Raw genomic sequence first — 27936 nt, 5'->3', positions numbered from 1 at the left:
AGATTGATTAATATTTGTACAGTTATATGTTAAAATGTTTTATATGTTAAGTGTGATGATAAAATATATATATTATATACTAGTAAAAACTCTGTGTGTGTGTGTGTGTATATATATATACACACACACACACACACACACACATAGAGTTTTTACCAGTGTATCTATCTCTCTGTATGAAATGTAGGTATTATTATTAAATATGCCTTATTACAAGTTAGAAAGGCCTATCTTTCTGCTTAAATTTAGTTCTGATTCATACTTGTTCCATAAATCAGATCAAATATTTGTTTTTCAAAAAGTTAGTGGAAAAATAATTCAGTTGTATTTAGCTGTGCGAGGACCCAAACATGAAATAAAACTCAATTTTGGGGGGGGGGGGGTAGGGGGGAAAAACTATGACACGGCACTACAGAAAAGCTAAGCTTTAAGTATCTAAAATCTGTTTAATTGATTCATCAGTCTAGGTGAGGTACTTGATAAGTGTCTCTCATAGTTTTATAGTAGTAAATTTTTTTTTGATATTTTCCGTTGTCTTTGTCCTAATTTGCTTCATATGCTACAAGGCCTACACTGAAAAAGCTGAAGACTCTTCTAAGGTTAATACAATCTGCCAACAATTTTACCTTCCTTAAAGATGTATTATTATCAAGTCACATTGTCCTGGTAATGTCCTTTAAATAAATAGAGTTCCAACATACTTATTTACTATGAAACAAGTAACAAACCGGGCTGCCATTTTCCCATCTAATCTCAAGTGCTCCAAAAACTTTTCACCACTGTGCCTGCCACTCTATTCTTGTTATGAAGGTAGTGAAGTGAAATTGACAAGAATCCTTATATCTGAAGAGATATATCTTGTAAATGTCACTGTGAGGTCTGCATAGAACAAAGCAGGACAGCCAGGTATGACAGGAAAGGTTAAGGGTAAGTTTCCTGCTACCAAAAACACAACTAGGGTTTTTTTTGTTTGTTTTTGCATGCTAACTTCAAATGTCTTCCTTTTAAAAATACATTATTATTTAGGCAAGAGATTTTAGTGTGTGCTTGCTTTTCCTTTGAACCAAGGGAAGGACAGGAGTGCAAAGGAAATCTCTCGGCTTATTTAGCCTGAATTTAATTTTGAGGGGGTTTTTTTGTTTTGTTTTTCCTGGAGCAGTTGGGAGAATTTCCAGTGGCAGCAATTCCCAAACTGTTGTCTGAGGACCAGTTACTAATTGGCACAAAAGAGCTGTCTGGGCACAGGATGATTTTGTTTCCTTTTTCCAGCTGCTTCTACAGGTACCACTTCTTTGCAAAGAGTCTGGATGCCTATAGAAGCAGCTGGAAACAAGGACGATCAACCAGCCTAATTAAGCAAAATGCATCACATTAAATATAGTACAAAATGCATAAGTATTTTCCTAATTCTTTTTTTATGTGATTATAGTAGTTGCCACAGTTATTAGAGGGGAGGTGTTCTGTGCAATAGGAAAGACATCTGTGGGACACCCATGCTGTGAAGAGGCAGTCAGTCCTTTTCATAATGTGAAGAACTACTGGTCCAGGGGATCTTTTTCCTTCAATCCCCCTGCTTATATTTTTTGGTTTAATAAAATGTTTTTGCCAGAAAACTAAGGATTAATGATGGAGTCAGTCACCGCATAATATATGTGATAACTACTGATGGAGGACGTTGCCTTCTGTCCATGAGACTACTGTCCCATTGTATCAGTATGGAGTTAAAGGTTATACCATTTTTAGTCACACAAACCCTCTGTGCTCAATCAGAACAGTTTCAAAATAAATTCATAAAATACACATTGTGAAACCTGTATGAGAACACCCTTATTTATTACACAGACTTCTGTTGATCACCTGGAGGTATCCCGCACACTATCCATCTTCACTGGAATAGCTGCTACTTCCAAACTTCTGGACAACTGCAAAGCGATGCTGTTCATTTGAAATCAATGAGCCGCAAAAATGTTTGTTTCTCTCCCCTATATGAGATATTTCTCAAAAAACTTGCACTGGCCTACAGCATGGGACAGACATAACTCAGTCTTTATTTCTGTGACAGGTTTAAGGTCTGATATCTCAGGGCTAGATATAAGAGCTTTCTAGCACTGATAAAGGGAGATTCCCAATAGTGTCCAATAAAATGCAGCATCTATTTCAAGTCCTGAAAAGTCCCAAGATAGTGGTCTTTAAAGGTGTGACATTTTTATCTATCTTTGGATAACTTTTTAGAGGTGTTAGTTATGTTGTAGTGGATAAGCAGCATACCTAAAATGAGACAGCAACAGCGTCCAAAATACATTTGAACAGGGAGCAGTTTTAGTAAGTTATTTAGCAGGATTTAGTTCTGCTTTATCCATATCAGAAATCAGTACTGTATCTCTACTATATAGAGCTTATAAGAAGATTTGTTCTACTTATCAATGTTTGTGCATGTTTAGCAACCTCATTACTAAAATATGCAGATAGTGCTATCTGCAAAATGTAAAGTTATTAATAAAAAAGCAAAATAATGACATTAATTCACAATACATTGCAGAGGAAAGTGTAAGATCATTGTCAGGGTGTTTTGTATAGGAAACAGAACTGGCACTACTTAGGTGCAGCTATTTCTGTGGTGGAACATGCCAACAATACAACATGATTGTTTTTACGAGAGGAGCTGAAGAACTAATTCTGCAGTTGAGACTGGGGCGGTACTTTAGGTAGCCATAATAGGAACATATGAATTGCTATATTGAATCCCACCTGTGGTCTGTCTCATCTGGTATCCTGTGTTTGACCGTGACTAGCACCACATGCTGCACAGAAAGTGCAGGCTAGTCCACAGTAGGCAGATGTAGGATAAGCTTCCTCCATATGAAATATAATTACCCCACATGGAATTCATGCAATATATGGTTACTTTTAAAACATTTTTCTTCCCACAGTCCTGTTTAGTGCTCTGAAGGGAGATAAGAGCTGAGGAATTGACTCAGCATGTTTGGGTTCTGTTCTTGTTCTCAGGTTACCGTTCTAATGTTATCATTCACTAGATGACCTTAAACAATTTACTGAACCTCTGTGTCATTTGACTCCTCTGTATAACACTTACCTACTCTGCCCAAGGGGCGTGAAGCTTAAATGTTTGTAAAGTAAAAGAAAAACACTGTAAAGCTTTAAACAGTTATATACCAGTGATATACACTGAATATGGGCAGAGTTTAATGCATGCTTATCAAACTCCGTTTAGGCTATTCAAATTAATGCTATCAAGGAAATCAATATATTTAAAAAAACAGATGAGAGGATGTAATGTAAGTACCAAAAAATTATATTTCACTTACAGCATTGCTCTCTCAAAAAATGACACTTCTTCAATTACTTGCCTTATGAAATTTGGTTAGCTGTGGCAGTGCCACAGGTCAACATAATGAGTCTGTAGCATGTTTCAAGTGTGTCCAAGACAATTAGATTGGTGTCATGATGTATGGCACATTTCTACTGTTATAAAGATGATGGCAGTAAATATGATTCACTCTATCTTGGGCAGAGTCTAGCCAAATAAAATTATTTAAAAGGAATGGGAGTAGATGGAGAGTAACCTACTAGCTGCCCAGACTCTTAAATTTGGAACAGAGCTATAGAGAATGTACAGTGAGAATTAGTTAGAAAAATCTTTTTAAAATGGTAAAACAGTAGGTTATAGAACCTCTGAGTGTATATATGTATCTGATATTTGTATTGCAGTTGCACATGACTTACGAGGAGAGGCTGAGGGAACTGGGCAGAAGAGAAGACTGAGGGGGGATTTGATAGCAGCCTCCAACTACCTGAAAGGGGGTTCTAAAGAGGATGGAGTTCGGCTGTTCTCAGTGGTGGCAGATGACAGAACAAGTAGCAATGGTCTCAAGTTGCAGTTGGGGAGGTCTAGGTTGGATATTAGCACACACTATTTCACTAGGAGGGTTGTGAAGCACTGGAATGGGTTACCTAGGGAGGTGGTGGAATCTCCATCCTTAGGGGGTTTTAAGACCCAGCTTGACAAAGCCCTGGCTGGGATGATTTAGTTGGTGTTGGTCCTGGTCCGGCTTTGAGCAGGGGATTGGACTAGATGACCTCCTAAGGTCTCTTCGAACCCTAATCTTCTATGATAGGATCCCAGTCATGGAGCAGGACCCCATTGTGCTGAGCACTGTGCAAACACACGGCAAAAAGGTGTAGGTGTGTGTGTGAGACAGCTTTATAAAGTTTCTAGAGATGAAACAATGAAAAAGCAATCCGGTTCTTAAAAGAGAATTTTAATGAAAGAAAAAGTAAAAGAATCACCTCTATAAAATCAGGATGGTAAATATGTTACAGGGTAAGTAGATTCAAAACACAGAGAATCCCTCTAGGCAAAACCTTAAGTTACAAAAAGACACAAAAACAGGAATATACATTCCATTCAGCACAACTTATTTTATCAGCCATTTAAACAAAACAGAATCTCACGCATATCTAACTAGATTGCTTATTAGCCCTTTACAGGAGTTCTGACCTGCATTCCTGCTCTGGTCCTGGCAAAAGCACCACAGACAGAGAGAACCCTTTGTTCCCCCCCCCAAGCTTTGGAAGTATCTTGTCTCCTCATTGGTCATTTTGGTCAGGTGCCAGCGAGGGTTATCTTAGCTTCTTAACCCTTTACAGGTGAAAGGGTTTTTTCCTCCGGCCAGGAGTGATTTAAAGGTGGTTAGCTGTCCCTTTATATTTATGACAGAGCCGGTATCCTGAACAAGATGTATGGGTCATGGGAAATAATTAATTGAACATAAGATTCTTGAGCAATGCGTTGATATAAATGGGAATATAGCACAGACTTAGGAAGGTTGCCCTATTGTTCCCAGGGGCTCTGGCACCCCCATTTTAACAAAGATATTGAAAGACTGGAAAGAGTTCAGAAACAAGCCACAGCTATGATTCAGGGTCTGGAAAACATGCCTTTAAGTGATAGAGGTAAGGACAATCTTTCTAGCTACCAAAAATAAGGTTAAAGAGTGAATTGATGAGTCTATAAATCAACTCTTTAATTTAGCAAGCAATGGCATAGCAAGATCCAATCAAGCTACATCAATCCAACCTGGAAATAACGAATTTTTAAACTGTGACAATAACTAATCACTGGAAGAGTTTATCAAGAGAAGTGAGAAATTCCCTCTCAGGTGGGAGTCTATAAATGAAGATGGGATGTCTTTCTGAATGACATGGTCTAATTCAAACAAGTTAGGAGGCTTGATACAGGCATGAAGCAGTGAGAGTGTCTCGCCGGCTAGATAAGGGATCTGGCCATATGATCATTATGGGGCTTAGGGCCGGACCAGCTCTGATTTACCACTGAGGTGACATGACCTTCACCCAGGGTTTGCCTGGATGCAGAGCTGTTGTAGCCATGTTGCTCCTAGGCTATTAGAAAGACAAGGTAGCTGAGGGAGTAAGATTTTACTGGGCCACCTGCAGCTGGTGAGCGAGAAAAGCTTTCCAGCGCCACACAGCTCTTCTCTCTCACCAGCAGCAGCTGGGCCAGTCCCGCTATTACCTCCTCCACCGTCGCACCGGCGGGTGTTTTCCGGGCAAGATTACCAGGGACTGACACGATGCAGAAGCGCCACGGTGCCGCCCGCATGACTCGGTTAAACCCCTGGCGGGCAGACTCCTCCCGCCCTCCCCCTGCAGGCACCGATCCGCCGCTGTACAGAGGGGGCGGCTCCTGGAGTAGGGCTGTTCCGGCCCCCGCCCCGCACAACCCCGGCATGGGGAGCGGGCGCCGCGGCCCGCCTCAGGGCCAGGACCTCTGCGGCTAATCAGCTGGGAGGGGACGGCCTCCGCCCATGTGGTCAGCGCGGGGCGGTGGCATTCGCTCGGTCACTGCCCCGGCCCAGCCCTGCTGCGGGGTCACGTGGGCGCAGGTGAGCCGGGAACCGGCCCCTGCCATCCCCGCGGTCACACCTGGGAGGGCGGTGCCGTGTCACGTGACTTGCACCGGAGGCGCGCGCCCGGCCGGCCGGCTGAGGTAGGTGGGGGAGGGGTCCCGCGCGGAGGTGGCTGTGATGCGGCCGGGGCTCTGGGGTTCCCCGCGCGTCGTTCGGGCCCCGCGCTTCTCGCGCAGCCGGCCTGGGGTGTCCTTCCTGTGGGGTCGACGCAGGCGCCTTCCCCGCCCGCTGAGGCCTTGCGGCTGCTGCTCTCCCGTGACCCGCGTGTCCCCCCGGCTACGGGCTGGTGTGGCGCTTCTCGCGAGTGGGCCCGTGACGCGCGTGCAAACCCCTGGGCGCTGGGACCGGCGGTGCCCTAGTGGGGGGCGGGGTCACCGCCGCCTTGGGAACAGAGCGCCCAGCGGCCCCGGCCCCGGCCCGCGGGAGCTGGAGCTGCCGGCGCTGCCCAGGGAAGGGCGTTGGGCCAGGAGACAGCTCGGTGGCGGTGGTTCCCCTCCCGACCCAATGACAGCGGCTCCCCGCCCTCTTCGTGTGGCTTTAACAAGGCATAGAGAGTCTGACTCCCTCACAAAATGCAAACCAAACCCAAACTGCTTTGAATGTAAAATAAGGTCAGTTCCCAGCCTGCTGCACTGGGCAGCACAGCATGGGGAGGAGGTGACCAGCCCTCTGTGGAGAAAGAAGTGGTTTGGGACTATTTAGAAAAGCTGGACGAGCACAAGTCGATGGGGCCGGATGCGCTGCATCCGAGAGTGCTAAAGGAGTTGGCGGATGTGATTGCAGAGCCATTGGCCATTATCTTTGAAAACTCATGGCGATCGGGGGAGGTCCCAGTTGACTAGAAAAAGGCTAATGTAGTGCCCATCTTTAAAAATGGAAAGAAGGAGGATCCTGGGAACTACAGGCCAGTCAGCCTCACCTCAGTCCCTGGAAAAATCATGGAGCAGGTCCTCAAGGAATCCATTCTGAAGCACTTAGAGGAGAGGAAAGTGATCAGGAACAGTCAGCATGGAGTCACCAAGAGCAAGTCATGCTTGACTAATCTAATTGCCTTCTATGATGAGATAACTGGCCTTGTGGATGAGGGGAAAGCAGTAGATGTGTTATTCCTTGACTTTAGCAAAGTTTTTGACGTGGTCTCCCGCAGTATTCTTGCCAGCAAGTTAAAGAAGTATGGGCTGGATGAGTGGACTATGAGGTGGATAGAAAGCTGCCTAGATCGTCAGGCTCAACGGGTAGTGATCAATGGCTCCATGTCTAGTTGGCAGCCGGTATCAAGAGGGACTTAGACAAATCAGATTTCTTTTGGCCCAATCCTATCATGAGGTTCAACAAGGACAAGTGCAGAGTCCTGCACTTAGGACGGAAGAATCCCATGCAGCGTTACAGACTAGGGATCGAATGGCTAGGCAGCAGTTCTGCAGAAAAGGACCTAGGGGTTACAGTGGACAAGAAGCTGGATATGAGTCAACAGTGTGCCCTTGTTGCCAAAAAGGTCAATGGCATTTTGGGCTGTATAAGTAGGGGCATTGCCAGCAGATGGAGGGACATGATCATTCCCCTCTATTCAACATTGGGGGGAAGTGATAGCTCAGTGGTTTGAGCATTCGCCTGCTAAACCCAGGGTTATGAGTTCAATCCTTGAGGGGGCCATAGGGATCAGGGCAAAAATCGGGGATTGGTCCTGCTTTGAGCAGGGGGTTGGACTAGGTGACCTTCTGTGAAGCCTGCCACTTACACGTACCAATTGCTTGTGCCTTCATTATTCCCACTGTCTGTTTACATTTCCCATTATAGCTATGGTGTGTTTTCTGCTAGTCTGGCATTTCCTGGTGAGTTTGCCGCTGTTTAGATTTTGCATAGTCTTGTGCTTTCTCAGTTCCTGGATCTGACCTGAGGATGTCTGAGAGCATATGAGATTTGTAAACATCACTTTACAGACAAATGGCCCAAATCATGGTTACCCCTAAGTTCCTTTGAGCTGGTTAAACCAGAACAAAAGGGCAACAGTATGGGGCCCTTCCGTCTGGAACATGCACAGCACAAGAAGCCTGAGAGCTATAAAGCTATCTCTGGCTTTGTGCTTCTGCATCCTCAGGAGCTTTGGTGTTGGCTGGTGTTCTGTAGGTGAAAGGTTCTTACTCTCACCTGACTGCTCAACCTAAGTTGGTTCTTTTGGATAACAGCACTAAATATAACATCCAAACAATGCAGTATATTTTATTGGAGAGATGCAAGTGCATTGATTTAAAGACCCAAGAAAGTGGTACTATTTTTAATAGGCTATATTTTTATAAATGCTATATGACTTGCAAGATATAATTTATTGCTGGAATAATACATTTTTTTCGAAGCTCAGAGCAGTTTCCAGTAGGAAACTTGATACTTGCTTCCTTATTAGCTTTACCCACTGATCATTTTAAAGCCAACCCTTTAGAAGAGTAAAAAAGGTCATATGGAGAAACCAGATAGGTTATGTTAGTCTAGTTTAAAAAAAATAAAATAAAAAGGACTGTTTTAACCACTAAGATGAGGCTGGTGTATGATAGAAAACATTTTGTAATAGAATATTAATACAGCTGCACTGTCGGTTCTGATCCTTCATATGATGACTAACCTCCACTCCCCTGGATGTCAGTGGGAGTTGAGGTAGCTGAGCATCTCGTGATTGAGTTCATAGTGGATAAAAAGAGTGGATGGATGCTGTGAATTTATAACCATTATCTTTTGTATTACTCCCTTAATGTTTCATTCCTGAATCTGATCTCATTTATCCTGCTGTAATATCAGTGACTTCAGTAAATGAGATCAGAAACAGATAGAGTATCTATAAAATTCACCAGTATTAATAAACACTAAGATTTTTAAAAGTGACTGAAAATCAGGCTCATTTAAGGCTCTCGAGTTGGGCACAGAAAAACTGAGGTGCTACAAATCATTAGTCACTTTTGAAAAATTTGGCCATAATAGTTTTCAATGAACTTAAGAAAACTTAAACATAGGAAGCGAACTAATATATTATCTTATTTATATTAAAAACAGCCCCCACATATCCTCAAAACCATTTATTTCTACACATAATGGGCCAATTAAATTCATTATCTTTTTACTGTTTCCCTTTAAGTGAGTTTGTAAGTTATTTGGGATAGAGACTGACTTTTACTCTGTTTATATACTACCTAGAACAATGAAGCCCTAATCCTAATTGGGGGTCTCTGGGCCAGTGGTGGGCAACCTGCGACCCGTCAGGGTAATCTGCTGTCAGGCTGCCACGGCCGCCCGCAGCTCCCTGTGGCTGGGAACGGCGAACCATGGCCACTGGGAGCTGCGGGCAGTTGTGCAAATGTAAACAAACGATCTCGCGGCCCGCCAGCAGATTGCCTCGACGGGCCACAGGTTGCCCGCCACTGCTCTAGGCACTGTTGTGTACAAATAAGAAAATAAAACTACAAAAGGTTAACATAATACAGCCTGCAGGACTTTTATGCTCTTTTTCAGGCAGATTAATAAAGTACAGTAATACATTTATTCAAGATAATAAACTATTGTGATAAAAGATGTCAGGTCAGATTTTGATCGCTATTATATAAAATGCAACCTTATGCAACTGTAGTTTGGTGCAACAAAGAGCCATATTTGGCTTTCTGTGGACATCTTTTCATGATAGACATCTATGGAACGAATGTAGATGGTATGGAATCAGACAGAGTTTCAAATTAGAGAAAATGATTTAATATCAGACCTGGTGCAACTTCGCCTACCCATCTGTGATGGAAAATAAATTTTAATCCACTCTTTCATTTAAAAGTAGTGTAGGAAAATAAAGTGACCCATTCCAGAGGTGGTCCTAATTAACGTCTCTTGATTTTAAATTTGGATCTCATTCCATAAAGTAAAAAGTGTTTCTTCTCAACATGCCATATGTGTGGTAAATCATTAGATTGATCAGCTTCTTTTACAATGCCCGTTTGCAGCAGATTCAGTCACAGTGAGGATGTGAATGTCAGCAAAGGAGACTGTGAAACCACTCTGTGCATTAATTAATTATGTTAAGACAAGTTTTGGGGTAGTCTTAAACTAATTTCCTCTCATTTCCTTTAAAAAAAGACTGGGCTCAGCTGTTGTATTTATTTCAAAATGTAGTTTTTTACTGTACAAATTTAAATTTTCACCCTGTAATTAACTTATAAAGACCTGATCATGTTCTTCTTGAAGTCAGTGGCATAGCTCCCATTGACTTTAGTGGAGGCAAAAATAAACCTTGAATGAATATAAACTGCCTCTTGAAATGGACATTTATTTATTTATTTGGTTAGCTATTTGGTAGCTGGTTGAATGGAAACAATCCGTATGTCATTTTTAAAGTAGAAGAACTAAGATAAATGTATTAACTGTATTTTTTTTTTTAATTTCAGGTAACTTGGTTTAAAGCAGATACAATGGTGAAACTAATTCATACCTTAGCTGATCACAGTGATGATGTCAACTACTGTGCCTTCTCCTCTTCCTGCTTGGCTACTTGCTCCCTGGATAAAACAGTCCGCCTCTATTCTTTAAACAACTTTACTGAACTTCCCTACTCACCGTTAAAAGGTCACACTTATGCTGTCCACTGCTGCTGCTTTTCTCCTTCTGGACATATTTTAGCTTCATGTTCGACAGATGGTACTACGATGCTGTGGAATACTCATAATGGTCAGACGCAGGCAGTCCTGAAGCAGCCCCGTGGCAGCCCTGTAAGAGTCTGCCGATTTTCCCCTGACTCTGCTTACCTAGTCTCCGGTGCAGCTGATGGTAGCATTGTTCTCTGGAATGTGCAGTCATTGAAATTGTACAGGTAAATACCAAATTTTACTGATAGTAACTAAGAAGGCATTTTGGAAATATAACATTCTTATGGCCTGATCATCACAGGTGCTGAGCTCCTACTGACTTTACTGAGAGCTGTAGTAGTTAGCACCTCTCAGGATCAAGTCTTTAGGCCTTGTTTACACTGGCAAAAGTATAATTCACCAGTATACTACTCCACTGGTAGTATATCTATGGTGGAAATTGTAATGTAGACATGGATAGTGCATTTTTACCACCACATTGTCTAACACAGAGAAGAGGAAATTGGGCCCATAGAGGTATGGAAGAAGGAACTAAGATGGATAAAATCTCAACACTTCAAATGCCACAGCTATATTTGGTTAGTATGAAAAATTAGATGGCATCTTGGATATGCAGTATTTGATTTAACTGTTGTTTTAGCCCAGCTCTTCTAGGGCCAAATCCTGATTCCTTTGTGATCAGGACTTGTCATTTATTGCATACATCATACTCCTTCAATAGAATTGATTTATGGCAACTGGGAATAAGGGACAATGAGACTACAAATTGGGGCTGTGTCAGATTTGATTAATGAGATAGTCAACATATTACATTTATTTAAAAAATAATAAAAATTCCTTTCGTTTATACATTAGTGTATTGTCATAAGTTAGTAGTTTACTTATACACTTTTCATACTTTTTTACTTGCGAGAGTAGAATACACTTTAGGAAATGTATGCTTGTGTATTACCCCTTTTGTATTGTATTGCATAATTCAGATTAAAATCTGGTTCTAAACATACATAGTATAATGGTATGCTGTATTGTATTATAGCTTATTACACAAATGAAGCTGGAAAAGGTTATTTTGTAAGCAGTATATTTAAAATGTCCACTATTTATCTCCTCCCCCTGCCCTCTATCTTTTGCTTATGGAATAGTGTTCCAGTTTATTTATTGTGGATTGCTGTTGTTTTTTTTTTTATTTAGGGTAGAAGGGTTATAAGCCTTTTTGGAGGTGAAACCCCAGATTTTTGGCCATCAAAGGATGGCTATCCCTCCCAGTTACCACTTGTAGAAGGTATACTTCGATTGAATTAAGTTGAATGGTACAAATAGCAGACCTGATCCTTCTTTTCTTTGCACATCTAAAACTCCCACTGAAATCAGTAAGGGATGTGGGGACAGGATTTGGCCTGCTATTCACTAGCAACTAATTATTTACAAAAATAAGGATGGGAAATGGCCTTTTTTCAGTGATTCTGTTTACAGTGAAATGTACATTTTTTAAAAGATTTTTTTGAGGATTTATCCAGTTTGTCCAGAGATATCGATAATTAACTTTCTGGGCCAAATCCTGTAGTCTGAACTTTGGGAAAATGTTGTTTGAATTTAGAGAGGGACTGCAAGTTTTGACCCTGGAGTTAGAAATTTAATAAAGGCTTCCTTCATTTCTTCATTGTCCTGAATAGTTCTTCCTGTTTTTGCACTAAAAAGCCCTGTGGGTTTAGCAAATTTCTTAGGGATTTTTGTGAAAAGAAGGGTACCTGGAGAACATTCTGCTGCTTCTGGACAGCAAGATGAGTGAATTAGCAGCTTGTGTAGGCAAAACCTGTCTTTTACCTGTTGTAGAAGTGTTACTGCATGAGTGGATTAGCTTCCTGTTGCCTTCGTCATAGTGACTTAGAGGTGAATTGGAAAACTTTACAAAACTGAATATTTTTTAAATGTCTGAAATCCTATACATGTAAAGGTTGACATATACATTTTTTTTTTAAAGTGGGCTTTAGCCATTTCTTGCTTCTTTATAATGCATACAGAAGGCTTGAAGAGTGTGGTTTTTTTTTTTTTAAATTGCCTATAATTTAGAAAAATTAGGAATGTCAAATCTCACTTTGCTCAGTGGACCAGTCAGAGATCTCTGAGCATGTTTATTGTGAGCTCTGAAGGATGAAAGCATTGAATTTTTAATAAAAGTTTAGTTTATTCAGAAGTTAAGTGGATGTTAACAAAATCAGTTAAAAACATTATCACTAAAAATCATTTCCCTTCTCAATTACTTTCATACTCTTAACATATGTGATGTCACCATTGTGCTTTCTGCAGTCATCAGTGTCTTCCAAGCTGAATTTATAATGTAAAAAGCAATCCGAACAATTTAAAGTCAAACAAAAAACTCCTTTGTAGGCTGCTTTTACAAATCGTACAGAGGCAAAAAAGAACAAAAGCCCATTTTTTGCCTTTGCAGATTCAACTTTAAGGCCTGGAGGGCCAACTGCTTGTGTGGCTTTTATTGCAACTGCGCTTTTTTTTTTTTTTTTGGCAACTGTGTGTAGTTCCATTCTCAAATTGGGCATTTGCATGCACAATTGTGTGCACACAAATGCGCATTGATCTCAAACTTTTATAAAAATGGGGCCTAATATGTGCAGTTAAAATTACAAAGAAATATAGCTTAGAGAAAAACTGCTGAAAATAATTTCATCCTTTAATTACCGGCCAAATGCAAAGTCTATGGTCCTTTGTTTCTCCTGCAGCATTTGATGGTATTACTAATGGTTAAAGGAGAGTACAGAGAAGAATGCTCCTCCCACACAGTTTTAGGTGTTCTGTCATTAACTGCTGCAAGGGAAACAGAAAAATCTTAAGACTGTTTGTGTGACTGGATTACCTTTTAGTTTGTCTTTGGTACACTTAGCATCTTCACAAGACTTTATGAAGTTATTAGAGTGTGAAGTATTATTCATTATTATTTTATTATTAAACCTCCATATCTAGAAGCCCAAATGCAGCTTTCTTAAGCCTTTTGATAGCCTTAATTCTTCTTCAAGTGCTTGCTCATGTCCATTCACCTTAGGTGTGTGTGCTTGCCACATGCACTAGTGCTGGAAGTTTTTTGCTCAGGTGTATCCATAGGAGACTGGCTCTGATGCCCTCTGGAGTGGTATAAGGTGCAACGCCGGCTCCCCCCACCCTCAGTTCTTTCTTACCGCCAGTGACGGTGCTGGAATGTTCCTTGCTTCGGCAACCTATTTGTCCAGATCTGCTTCCCACTGTTTCTTCAACCACCTGTCTCCTTTCCTCCCTGCTTGAGCCTCTAACTATGGACCAATGGGTCCTAAGTACTGTGGCTCAGGGTTCTGTCCTCCAGTTTATTTCTCACCCCATCACCACTCCCTCCCTTTCCCTCTTCAGGGACCCCTCTTGCCAGAACCTGCTTTGGCAAGAAGTACAAGGCCTTTTGCTGGTGGGAGCTGTGGAGGAAGTCCCTCTACACCACAGGGGCAATGGGTTTTACTCCCATTACTTTCTGATTCCAAAGGGGGTCCAAGACCCATTCTGGACCTGCAAGACCTCAACAGATATCTCAAGAAGTTGAAGTTCCGCATGGTCTCCCTGGCCTCCATCATCCCTTCCCTGGATCCAGGAGACTGGTACACTGCCCTCGATTTGAAGGATGCATATTTCCACATAGCGATATTTGATGGGCAAAGATGCTTTCTCCATTTCATGATAGGCTCCGCTCACTACCAGTTTGCGGTGCTCCCATTTGGGCTGGCAACAGCATCGAGGGTGTTTACCAAGTGTATGTCAGTGGTGGCGGCTTACCTCAGACGTCAAGGTATTCAGGTTTATCTGTATCTTGACCACTGGCTGGTCAAGGGCTGCTCCAGGTCCAATCCAATGTCACAGTACTGCAAGCATGTGCCACGCCCTGGGCCTGTTGATAAACGAGGAAAAATCAACATTAGTTCCAGTACAGAGGATAGAGTTCATCGGAGCAGTACTCGACTCCATCTGTTCAAGAGCCTTTCTGCTCCAAGACAGGTTCCGGCATATGGTGAATCTCCTCACGAGACTCTGTGTTCCCTCTCACCACGGCCTGGGTCTGCTATTAGGCCACATGGCAGTGTGAACTTACGTTGCTCTCCACGCGAGGCTCAGGCTGCGGCCCCTCCAGCACTGGCCTACAACAGTCTGTTCCCCATCCAAAGATCACCTAGGCAGGGTCATCACAATTCCACCAAAGTTACTTACTTCTCTGAGGTGGTTGATTGATTGAGCGCAGTCTTACATGGAGTACCATTAGACAATCCATGCCCCTTGGTCTCCCTGATTTCCGATGCCTCCAACCTTGCCTGGGGGGCACACCCTGGCAAGATGTGGACCCAAGGGACATGGTCGCCGGAGGAGCTGGCATTGCACATAAACGTCAAAGAGCTCACGGCAGTCTGATTGGCCTCTGGGGTCTTCCTGCTGCACCTCATGGGCAAAGTGGTATGGGTGCTGACGAACAACATGGCCTCGATGTTCTGCATCAACAGGCAAGGGGCAGCGTACTCGTCAGCTCTCTGCTAAGAGGCGTTCTGTCTGTGGGACTTCCGCATCCAGCATGCGATCCACCTGGAGGCCTACCACCTCCCTGGCATGAAGAATACGCTTGTGGATCGCCTTAGCAGGTCCTTCATCTCTCATTATGAGTGGTCGTTCCATCCAGAGGTGGTCCAGATGCTCTTCTAGAGGTGGGGAACTCCCCGAGTGGACTTATTTGCCACCATATGGAACAGGAAGTGTCATCAGTTCTGCTCCTGTCGTGGTCAGGAGACCTGATGTACGCATTCCCACTGATTCCGCTAATCAGTAGGGTCCTCTCAAAGATCAAGAGGGACAGAGCATGGGTCATCATGTCCTAGCGTGGCCGGGCCAACACTGGTTCACCACACTGATGGATCTGGCAGTAGCTGCCCCCTGGTCGCTAACCAACTGCCTGGACCTCCTGTCGCAGGATCACGGCCCGACTACTGCTAAGCCTTGCCTTCCTCTGCCTCGCGGCATGGATGCTATGTGGCTGAATCCAGAGGAACGGAGCTGCTCTGATCAAGTACAACCTGGAGAGTAGAAAGCCTTCCACTAGAATGACTTACCTGACAAAGTGGAAGAGGTTCTCCCACTGGGCATCGGAACATACCATCTCCCAGATGCATTCACCCTTGCAGTCTATCCTAGACTACCTGCTCCACCTAAAGAACCAGGGCCGAGCCCTGTCTTCTATTAAGGTGCATCTAGCGGCCATCTCGGCTTTTCACCCAGGCATACAGGGGAAATCGGTCTTCTCGCACTAAATGTCGGTCAGGTTCCTAAAGACCTGGAGAGGCTCTTCCCACTGGTTCGGAACCCGGTCCCTCAATGGGACCTCAATCTGATCCTCGCCAGGCTCACACGCCTGCCCTTCGAGCCTATGGGCTCTTGTCCCCTCTCCTACCTGTTGCGGAAAGTTGCCTTCCTTGTAGCAATTACATTGGCCAGACGAGTGTCAGAGTTGAAAGCCCTGACCGTGGAGCCACCGTATACGGTATCCTTCAAGGACAAGGTTCATCTGCAACCCCATCCAACCTTTCTGCCAAAGCTGGTGTCCTCTTTCCATGTCAATCAGGACATGTTTTTCCTGGTGTTCTGTCCTAAGCTGCGCTTGTCTGCTGAGGAGAGGTAGTTGCACACCCTGGATGTTCTGCATGCCTTGGCGTTCTACGTGGAACGTACCAAACCCTTCCACAGGTCAACCCAGCCCTTCATCACAACGGATAGGATTAAGAGCCTGCCAGTGTCCTCTCAGAAGATCTCCAACTGGATTACTTCCTGCATCCAGTCCTGTTATGTGCAGGCACGGGTCCAACGGCCGCCTATTGTGAAGGCCCACTCAACTAGAGCTCAAGCGTTCTCTGTGGCCTTCCTGGCACACATTCCTATCCAGGACATTTGCAGGGCCACGACGTGGTCTTCGGTGCATACGAACACGCCACACTATGCCATCACCCAGCAGGCCAGAGATGACACTGGGTTTGGCAGAGCTGTGTTACAGTCTTCACGTCCATGAACTTCTACCCGCCTCCGGTGGTACTGCTTGGGAGTCACCTAACATGAATGGACATGAGCAAGGAGTTACCTTTTTCATAACTGGTGTTCTTCAAGGTATGTTGCTCACGTCCATTCTGCGACCCACCCTCCTTCCCCACTGTCGGAGTTCCCGGCAAGAAGGAACTGAGGAACGGGGGGAGCCAGTGGTGCCCCTTATACCAGGCCATGCGGAGAGCACCAGAGCTGCTCCCCTGTGGATACTGCTGAGGGAAAAACTTCCGGCACCGGTGTATGTGGCGAGCACTCACACGTAACGTGAATGGACGTGAGCAACACATCTTGAAGAACACCAGTTACGAAAAAGGTAACTGTCTTTTATCAACTGTTTTGCTTTACCTTTAAATTACCACACTTTGAATGCTGTATGTGTAACTGATTTGTATCCATTGTTATGGCTAAGTTACTGTACCTCAGAAAAGATCCAGTAAGTGACATAAGCATTTGCAAAGAAACAGTTGACTAGATCTTTTCCTGGAGGAAAGAAGGGTGTCTCAGTTTTAGCTGGCATTGAGAAAAGTGAATGGCAGTTGTAAAGAGGTGGGGGGGGGAGTGTATTTGTGTTAGTATTCATGATGCTACGGTTAAGGACATAATATGGAAAAAGGTTTCAGAGTGGTAGCCATGTTAGACTGTAGGAGTAAAAAGAATGAGGAGTACTTGTGGCACCTTAGAGACTAACAAATCTTTTGAGCATTAGCTTTCGTGGGCTAAAACCCACTTCATCGGATGCATGCAGTGGAAGATACAGTAGGAAGATGTGTGTATATATATACACCCAAGTGTTCCTTTTAGGTAAGAATAGCTTAGTGTAGCTCTTATGTCTGTGTTTAGAGAGAGAGAAGGGCCATTTCATGGATTAATTTATATTTGTAAAACCACAAGAGATGCCTAACTCTTGGCACTTCTGAAAATAATTGAAACTGTAATCCACAAAAGAAAACCACCAACTATCCCACAATACAGTAATCCATACCAAATAGATGGATAAACTGAATTTTGTCTCTCGGGATAGAATTGTTGCTTGTGGTCCACCATTTTCCAACTTGGAGCCTGTTCTAGAGAGCATGGAAGCCAATGAGAGACTTTCCATTGACTTCATTGGGCTTTGGATCAGGTAGGCTCACTGAGTGCAGCCAGTTGATGGGACACTCCACTAATTAAATATGAGCTAATGGCTGGACATTAGAAAGAAGGCAAAACAAACCTGCATATCCACTATAAACTCCTATTTTGCTAGAGATATTTTTTTAAGCGAGTTGTACAAATTCGTTCCTAACTAAAACTTGGCATACAAAACCTCAGGCTGAGAATAATTTAAAAAAAAAAAAAAAAAATCCTTCGGACTGACTTTGTTTAAAAGAGATTAAAAAAATAGAAATCAGTTCTTTCAGACATTTTCTTCTTGCATTTCTGTTGTTCAGAAATAGTCCCATGTCCTAAACCGGAAAATATTAGTCTCTTAGACACATAATATGGATCTATGCTTGAGTTTTTGGAGGAGTAAAACCCAGATCTGACAGAGTGAAACTTATCTAGTTCATAAATGTGATTTTCTGTTTATGTATATTTAAGTCTCTGTTGTGATGGTTGCATGTTAATCTTTAATTTAGATAAATGTCTGAGTTGTAATTTGCTCAGTATCCTCCTCTTGGGAATACTAAATCCATGAGGGTGGGCTTTAGTTCAGGGCTCATTTTATTACTGAATCAGAATATTGCCTTGGGGTAACATCTCCTATTCTCCTTCTGTGGTCAGAGAGTAAATCACTGTGCATATGTTATATATGTGCTTATTTCACATCTGTTTGTACAGTTTGTCATCTTCTGTCCTTTTTTATTATGCTTTTTAAGCTCCATATTTAGAAACAGTTCAGTTTTTCACTATTTTTTCTATATCATACTGCAGTTAGAGATCAAAACTTCAGAGTATTACATTCCCTAAACTCAATCCTTTATTCTCTTGCTTTTCAGATCTGGGAGCGTTAAGGATGGTTCCTTGATGGCGTGTGCGTTTTCTCCTAATGGAAATCTCTTTGTCACTGGATCATCATGTGGAGATTTAACCATTTGGGATGATAAAATGAGATGCTTGTACAATGAAAAAGGACATGATCTTGGTGTCACCTGCTGTGATTTTTCTTCACAGGCAGTTTCTGGTTAGTTACTTTAATATTTTAAATAATTCCTTTTTCATATTATTTTTTCCTCCAGCTCTTGCTTTTATTGATAACTTTTTTATCATCAGTGCTCAGGGCTGAATAGCAACTGAAAGTGTTCTTGATGTTTCAGACTACTCCCAGTGCCCCGCATTTGCCCTTGTGCTGGAGTTGATGAAGAAATGTTCTAGGAATTTAAGTAGGTGGTTATACACTTCATAGCTTGTGTAGACCAAGCTTATTGCACACCCTAGAGGTTCTTTGAATTCCTCTGTTTCCTGCACCCCCACACAAGCTCCCTGTGTGCTACCCTACCATCCCCCATTTTTTTAGGAATTTCCTGCAACTGCCCCCACATTCTCTCCTCCTAGGGATTGTGTGTCCCCCTCATCTTCCTATAGCAGGGTCCCACATTCTCCCCTCCTCCCATACTAGTGGCTCTGTGTACACCGCTGTTCTCAGCATCCCCTCATGTCCTCCATTCCCCTCCATGGTAGGGGTTCTGTCTGACTTCCTTGCTCCTTAGGTCAGGGGCTGTATGTGTCCCGCCATACCAGGTACCCACAATCTGTCCCCTGTCAGGGTTCTGTGTGCTTCATTCCATCTTCCTCCCACTCTCTCACCCTCTCCCCCCGCACCCCCCATGACGGGCTCTGGATCACCCTCCTCCCGTGCCAAGCTCCCCCATTCCCCTTCTTCATGGAAGGGGTTTTGTGTGTTGCCCCATTTCCCTCTTCCCCCTACAGCAGTGTCTCCTCTTCTTCCCCATGGCAGGGACTCTGAATTCTCATTACTTCCTTTCCCCCATTTTCCTCTTCTCCACCATTCCAAGGGCTCTGCCTCCTTCTTCCACCTCCCCTCCATTCCAAAGACTTTGTGCCCCATTCCCCTACCCCTGCGTGCCAAGGGTTGTGTGCATGCCCCTTTCTTCCATGGCACCCCATACATTCTCCCTCCCCATTATTCTTCTTTCTGTCTGGGAGTGAAGTCATTCACAGGCTAACATGTTAAACTCTATTGGGAGGATGAGCTGAGATTAGATGGATATTGTTATGTTGGAAGGTCTTAATGGGTGCCATCAACCAGTTGTTTGATCTATAGACGGTTGTAAAGGTGCTTGAGTCTGTAGCTGTGCTCAAGAGGAGCTTCGTGTGCCTCCCATTTTGATTTTCCAATTTTCCCCAAAATCAGTAGGGTTCAGGCCATTAATACCTAGAACATTACCTGAAATTTTGGAATTGATTGGATGGGGCATTCAAAGACAATCATGTTACAGACAGATGGATATACTGACAGGCTAACAGAAAAATGCTGTCAAATTGAGTGTAAGGCCTTTGCAAGCTCAGCCAATAAGCAGTCCAGCATATTTATAAAATCATTGCTGATTATATTAAGTTAGGGTCTATATTAATAGACCTCCACTAGCCGGATAATTAAACTTGCCAAGTACAGGTAGGTATGATAGTTGGGGCAGAGGTGGGTCCAAAAAGCAGAGTGCTGGAATTTTGAACAGACTATTGTCCTTGAACGCACATAAGGGATTCCCTCTTTCATATAAGCTTCTAGTTAGCAGGTGTCTAATACATTTGAAGCTCCTCTGCCCTCTAGCTGCAGAGGGAGGGTGGGGAAGGTGGCCCTTTCTGTGTTCTCTGCCCTACAGAGGCCCTGATTGAAGAAAGCACTTAATGGGATGCTTAAGTCTCATTGATTTCCCATTTATTATTTTCCTGAATCAGGGCCTGAGTCTCCTGGCTGCCCTGAGGGAGGAGGATCTTTGCTATCGTTCCTATTCCTTAGAGACATCACTGTCAGAAGGGAATGTCTCTGCTATTCTACCTCTCTATTACCTCTCTAGCTACTGTGAGAAAGGGAGGGAGAAAGGGTTTCTGCTACTCTACCCCATCCTCCTTCCTCCGTTTCGATTTTTCTTTAAGCAGCAGAAACAACACCTTGAAAGTGATATCTTTATAGAAACATAGTGTAGACTTGATGCAACCATTATAGGACATCTGGTCCAGTCTCCTGCATTGAGGCAGGACTAAGTATTATCTAGACCATTCCTGACAAGTGCTGTTCTTTAAAATCTCCAGTGATGGAGATTCCACAACCACCCTTGGTCAGTGGTTCCCAAACTTGTTCCACCGCTTGTGCAAGGAAAGCCCCTGGTGGGCCGGGCCAGTTGCGGCCGAACCTGCGGATGTGTCAGGTAAACAAACCGGCCCAGCCCATCAGGGCCTTTCCCTGCATAAGTGGTGGAACAGGTTTGGGAGCCACTGCCCTAGGTAATTTGTCCCAGTGTTTGATTACTCTTACAGTTAGTAAGTTTTTCCTAATATCTTACCTAAATCTCCCTTGCTGCACTCTAAGCCCATTACTTCTTGTCCTGTCCTCAGTGGATAAGGAGAACAATTTATCACCTTCCTCTGTATAACAATCTTTTATGTACTTGAAGACTGTTATCATATTCCCCTTCAATCTTCTCTTCTGCAAACTAAACAAACCCAAGTTTTTCACTCTTCCCTTATAGGTCATAGTTTCTCAACATTTAATCATTTTTTGCTCTCCTCAGGACTTTGTCAAGTTTGTCCACATCTTTCCTGAAGTGCGTTGCCCAGAGCTGGACACAGTATTCCAGTTGAGGCCTTAACAGTACTGAGTAGAGTGGAATAATTACTTGTGTCTTGCTTACAACACTCCTGCTAACACATCCCATAATGTTTGGTTTTTTTGCAACAGTATTACACTGTTGACTCATTTAGTTTGATTTACTATAAGCCCTGATCCTTTTCAGGAACACTCCTTCCTAGGCAGTTATTTCCCATGTTGTATATGTGCAATTGATTATTCCTTCCTAAGTGTAGTACTTTGCATTTGTCCTTACTCAATTTTATCCTGTTTATTTCAGACCATTTCCTCAGGAACATTTTGAATTCTAATTCTGTCCTCCAAAGCGCTTGCAACCCCTTCCGGCATCGTATCATCTGCAAACTTTATAAGTGTACTCTCTGTGCCATTCATCCAAATAATTTATAAGATATTGAATTGAACTGGACAGATCCCTGCAGGACCCCACTTGATATGCCCTTCCCATTTCATTGTGAACCATTGATAACTGCTCTCTGAGAACACTTTTCCAGCCATTTGTGCAGCACTTTATAGTAGATTCATCTAAGCTATATTTCTGTTTTGTTTACGTGAGAAGATCACGTGAGACAATATCAAAAGCCTTATTAAATAAGAGATAATCACATCTACTGCTTCCCGCCCAACCACAAGGCTTGTTACCCTGTCAAAGAACAATATTAGTTTGGCATGCTTTGGCTTGATTTGTTTTTGACAAATCCATGTTGACTGTTACTTGTCACCCTATTTACTTCTAGGTGATGACAAATCGATTGATTATTTGCTTCATTATCTTTCTGGGTACCAAAGTTAAACTTCCTGGTCAGGATTGCACTTATTCCCTTTTTTATAAATAGGTATTTTACTTGCCCTTTTCCAGTCCTCTGGGATCTATCCTGTCGTCCGTGAGTTCTTATTATTTCATGATCACTTTCATCCAAGATGCCTTCCACCTTCAGCCAGTTCCTCCTTGTTTTCAGAATCAAATCTAGAATAGCCTTTTCACTGGTTCCTTTCTCCCACCTTCTGTAATAAAGAAGTTGTCTCCACTGCATTCCAAGAACTTGTTGGATAATCTGTGCTCTGCTGTATTACTTCCAAACAGATGTCTGGGTAATTGAAGTCCCCCATCATCACCAAGTCCTGTTTTGGATTATTTTGTAAGCTTTTTGTTTTTGTTTTAAAAAAACGCTTCATTCACCTCTTCTTTCTTGTGAGGAGGCTTAAAGTAAACTCCTACCATGACATCACTCTTGGCTTTTTTGCCCATTTTATCCTTTCCTGGATATTTTCAACAAGTCTGCCTACCACTTCTATCTCAACCTCAGTGCAGGTGTATACACCTCCTCCCTCTTTTCCCTGCCTGTCCTTCCCTGAGCAAGCTGTACCCTTCTATACTTATATTCCAGTCATGTGAATTATCCCACCAAGTTTCTGTGGTGCCAGTTATGTCATAATTGTGATTATTCACTAGTATTTCTAGTTCTTTCTGTTTATTCCCCATACTTCTTGCATTAGTATACAGACATCTAAGATGTTCATTATAGTTCCCCTCTGTATTCCCACTTGTATCTCCTTTGTCCCTGCCATGATTGCCCATGTTTCCCCCAGATTTTGACCCTTCACCCAGGTTGCCGTGTTTTGGACTTAACTGTGGGGTTTTGTTTCCTGTCCAACCTAGTTTAAAGCTCACCTCAATTGGTTAGCTGGACTGTATTTGAAGATACTTTCCCCCTTCTTTAATAGGTGGACCCCATCTTTGCTCAGCAGTCCCTCTTCTCGGAATAGCATCCCATGGTCAAGGAAGCCAAAGCCCTCTGGGCACCGCCATCTGTGTAGACATGTATTCACCTCCAGGGTGTATCTCTCTGCCTCGGCCCCTCCCCTTGACTTGAAGGATTGATGAGAACACCACTTGTGCCCCCAGTTTCTTCACCCTCACTCCCAGAGCCCGGTAGTCATTTCTGATTTACTCAGTGTCATACCTCACAGTATCATTAGTGCCCACATGGATGAGCAGCATGGGGTAGTAGTCAGAAGGCCTGATGATCCTTGGCAGTCCTTCCATAATGTCTCAGATACAGGGCCCTGGCAGGCAGCACACCTCCTAGGATTCATAGATACTAAGGTCAGAAGGGACCATTATGATAATCTAGTCCCACCTCCCGCACAACGCAGGACACTGAATCTCACCCACCCGCTCCTGCGAAAAACCTCTCACCTATGTCTGAGCTATTGAAGTCCTCAAATCATGGTTTAAAGACTTCAAGGAGCAGAGAATCCTCCAGCAAGTGACCCGTGCCCCATGCCACAGAGGAAGGCGAAAAACCTCCAGGGCCTCTTCCAATCTGCCCTGGAGGAAAATTCCTTCCCGACCCCTAATATGGCAGTCAGCTAAACCCTGAGCATATGGGCAAGATTCACCAGCCAGATACCCAGGAAATAATTTTCTGGGATGCCAGGTCAGGCAGGCAGATGGATGTCTCCATCCTCCTTAGAGTCACCAACCACCATCACCTTTTGTTTTCTCTTGAGAGCGATGGCTGCAGTCCTCCCAGCCATGAGGGTGAATGACTGCACCACCACCATCTTTGAGGGACATTCCTCATCCCTCAGGACCAGGGCAGCATACCAGTTTTTCATCTTTATTGACAATGGGTTTGGAGTAGGGGTGGTGCATTGCCTGCTGCCAGAGGTAACCAGCAGCCAGCTTCCTCCGTTTGAAGGAGCTGTTTCCTCTTTTCCTGGCGGTTCATCTGCAGTCCTCTCCAGCTGGATTAGTTCCTCAACCTTGAAGTCTCCATATGCATGTTTTCAATGAATTTTTCATTTTCATGGATGCTCCTCAGCCTAGCCATCTCCTCCTGTAGCTCTCCCACCTGCTCCCTGAGAGATTCTACCAGTAGACACCTTTCATGCAGGATGATCTTCCCAGCCTGGCTTTCTGTGACAGGGAAGTGCAGCCTGCAATCCCTGCGAATCCACACCCAGGATCTGGGTAGGGCAATCCATGGTCAGAGTCTCTGTCTCCATATAGATGCAGGTGAAGGCTCCAGGAGCAGTGTTGGCATTGGGGAGGCGGCCTTTCCAAATCATGCTGATTTTATTCTTTCTCCCTGCTACAAACTCCCTCTCAAACTCCTCTGTTTGCTGCCCCTTGTTCGCTAGCTCCTCTTGGTCACTTAACACCTGGCTTTTAAGTCCTTCTCTCCTAGGTCAGTCCTGCCCTCTCATTCTTGACAGTTTCACTGCTTTCTCCAAGTTCTGAATAGCAGCGGTGATATTGACCAGTCTTGTTGTTTTCACTCTGCTGCTGCTTGGCATTTGGAAATGTCTGTCTGCAGAGTCAGAGCAGAACTGGATTAAGTTTTTTCAGGGCCATAGACACAAAACAATGTAGGGTCCACTGTGGCCGGACCCTCTGCTTGAAGTGACAGTGTTCCTCATCTCCATTTAAAGAGAGGCAGATATGGCAGCTGGCAGGCCCCTCCTCACTGGTGCTTATTCCTGCAGCCAGGATGCTCCCATTGGGGTGGTGAATAGGCTAAGACAACTACTCCTGCCACACATGCATTTCTTTACTGGGGTATTGTTGGTCGCATAACGAGTCCTATAGTTAACACCCCATTGAAATATGTGGGGCCGTTCAAACTTCTTAGCGCTATTATGTCAGGCTATCTACAGAATTAGGCAGACACCACCACATCCATTATGCTGTGTTCATATTTTCAAACTTTTGCTCACAACCAAGAGGGCTAGAAGCTTTTTAAAAAAAATGAAATCTGAGATGCTGACATAATTGCAGGAGCTGTTGCCCTGGGCATGGGCCTACACTGCCTGTGCCTTGGTCCAGCCCTGAGAAAGACAACACTACACTGATTTTCATTCTGTTCACATTTGGAAGGTTATCTTTGGAATGGCAGTAGCTAGAAAATTAACTTTTTATAAATGAAAATTTAAGTTCTACAGAAATTGATATCTTCAGCTTCTACACTTGGCAGGGAAAGCTTTGTACTTGCCTTAAGCAAGTAGATTTTTCATATCCTACATCAAACCAGGATTCATTGCAGAATTTATGAGGGATGGCTGTGAAGAGATGTGTGGTGTAGTTGTGTAAGCACTGAATTTGTACAGCAGAGATAATAGTAGTTACCTAACCAGCAGAACTGTACAAATAGAAATGAAGGAGAATCCGGAAGAATGACAAAGGTGTGAAGCCGTTAAGTTCAAAAGTATCTGGCAGGTTAAAAGGCTAACATACTTCATAAAGAGCTAGAAAACGCCATAAATAATAACTTGATTTTGTGGGAGGCCATAGCATGAAACAGGAGCCCTAGTTTCAGTGACAATTTATTAGCATGTAACCTGCCTTAATAATCTTATCATTTTGTATTTCTGCTTTGTAGATCTGTTTATAAAGCCAAGGTTCATAGTTTTTTTTTTTTTCGTGATCTTTCACGTAGTGGTAAATAAAGTTCTCTTTTCAAAGTTCACAAATATGCCAGGCACTGTTTTAGTGAAAAGAAAAGGAGTACTTGTGGCACCTTAGAGACTAACAAATTTATTTGAGCATAAGCTTTCGTGAGCTACAGCTCACTTCTTCAGATGCATGCAGTGGAAAATACAGTGGAGAGATTTTATATACACAGAGAACATGAAACAATGGGTGTTACCATACACACTGTAATGAGAGTGATCAGGCAAGGTGAGCTATTACCAGCAGGAAAGAAAAAAAACCTTTTGTAGTGATAATCAAGGTGGGCCATTTCCAGCAGTTGACAAGAACATGTGAGGAACAGTAGGGGGGAAAAATAAACATGGGGAAATAGTTTTACTTTGTGTAATGACACACCCACTCCCAGTCTTTAGTCAAGCCTAATTTAATGGTGTCCAGTTTGCAAATGAATTCCAATTCAGCAGTCTCTCGTTGGAGTCTGTTTTTGAAGTTTTTTTGTTGAAGAATTGCGACTTTTATGTCTGTAATCGAATGACCAGAGAGATTGCAGTGTTCTCCGTCTGGTTTTTGAATGTTCTAATTCTTGATGTCTGATTTGTGTCCATTTATTCTTTTTACGTAGAGACTGTCCGGTTTGGCCAATGTACATGGCAGAGGGGTATTGCTGGCACATGGTGGCATATATCACAATGGTAGATGTGCAGGTGAACAAGCCTCTGATAGTGTGGCCGATGTGATTAGGCCCTATGATGGTGTCCCCTGAATAGATATGTGGGCACAGTTGGCAACAGGCTTTGGATGTAGAAGCCCGCTACACCAACATTCCACACAAAGATGGACTACAAGCCGTCAGGAACAGTATCTCTGATAATGTCACGACAAACCTGGTGGCTGAACTTTGTGACTTTGTCCTCACCCATAACTATTTTACATTTGGGGACAATGTATACCTTCAAATCAGCGGCACTGCTATGGATACCCGCATGGCCCCACAGTATGCCAACATTTTTATGGCTGACTTAGAACAACGCTTCCTCAGCTCTCGTCCCCTAATGCTCCAACTCTACTTGTGCTACACTGATGACATCCTCTTCATCTAGACCCATGGAAAAGAAACCCTTGAGGAATTCCACCATGATTTCAAGTGAGCTGTAGCTCATGAAAGCTTATGCTCAAATAAATTTGTTAGTCTCAAAGGTACCACAAGTAGTCCTTTTTACGGATACAAACTAACACGGCTGCTACTCTGAAACCCGTTTTAGTGAAGTATCAATTGGAATTTTTAAAAATGCCAAAAAATAATAATTCTACAGTAAGCATGTTTCATACTACCAAACAGCATTGGTTACAGTTAAGGATAATATATTACAGAAAGCTCTAACTATCACCTGCTGCAAAGAGACAGAGAGACAGGAAACATTTGAGAAAGCAGAAAGTGATCACATGCTCCTGAGTGAAAAGTTAGCGATTGATAATACCAAATCTATCAAGTGTGTGTCCGCTGAAAGGTGCGCAGTAATAAGGAGAATAATTTCCAAGTTGTGAGGGACAGCACTGAATTACTCTGTCATGATATAAGAAGGGTTTTGATGTTTAAATAAAATCTCTAAACAGAGGAAAGACTCTCAGAAAATTCAGTTATGAACTAAGAATTACTTACACCCTTGCTTCTGTGATTTCTTTTCCCCTAAAGTGGATCATGGTTTCAGAAAGAAAATATGCCAAACATTACTTTGTAGATTTAAAAGTTGTGCCACCAGTAATGCTACTTCCTGTTAGTTCTGCCTTATAAGAGAGAAATGGACAAGAAAATGTGCATTTCCCTGCATGAGAGTACAGGGTTTCGTTTTGTTTTGTTTTTTGGCTGGTCCCAATGATTTAGTTTGAAAACTGATTGTAATTTTTTTTAAATGAAATGTTATTGGAATCTTATTTTTTTTCCTCAGTTTTCTTGCTAATAGTTGAAACTTTCAGTATTACTAACAGCCTTTAAAAGGTTGCAAAGCTCATAAAAGCAGTGCTTAC

General features: G+C 43.1%; 1 protein-coding gene across 9 annotated transcripts in view; it reads left to right on the top strand.

The window, feature by feature from the left end:
- Window positions 1-5619: 5619 nt before the first annotated feature.
- The window catches only part of WDSUB1 (WD repeat, sterile alpha motif and U-box domain containing 1), a 69005-nt gene continuing 46688 nt past the window's right edge, over window positions 5620-27936 (top strand). For 3 of the 9 annotated variants that reach the window (XR_005227276.2, XR_005227275.2, XM_037912061.2), the window contains exons 1-3: window positions 5683-5924; window positions 10364-10785; window positions 18649-18833. Coding sequence is in view for 7 of the 9 variants with exons in the window: in XM_037912061.2 (XP_037767989.1) it covers window positions 5847-5924; window positions 10364-10785; window positions 18649-18833 (685 nt within the window). In the remaining 2 variants the exon portion in view is untranslated. Of the gene's footprint in view, window positions 6029-10360; window positions 10786-10988; window positions 11140-18648; window positions 18834-18966; window positions 19033-27936 lie in introns of those variants that run through there. The other 6 variants (XM_037912058.2, XM_037912060.2, XM_037912059.2 and 3 more) reach the window with 6 other exon arrangements.

Source organism: Chelonia mydas, chromosome 11, assembly GCF_015237465.2.
Source record: "Chelonia mydas isolate rCheMyd1 chromosome 11, rCheMyd1.pri.v2, whole genome shotgun sequence".
NCBI lineage: Eukaryota > Metazoa > Chordata > Testudines > Cheloniidae > Chelonia > Chelonia mydas.
This window is presented reverse-complemented; position numbering and strand designations above follow the sequence as displayed.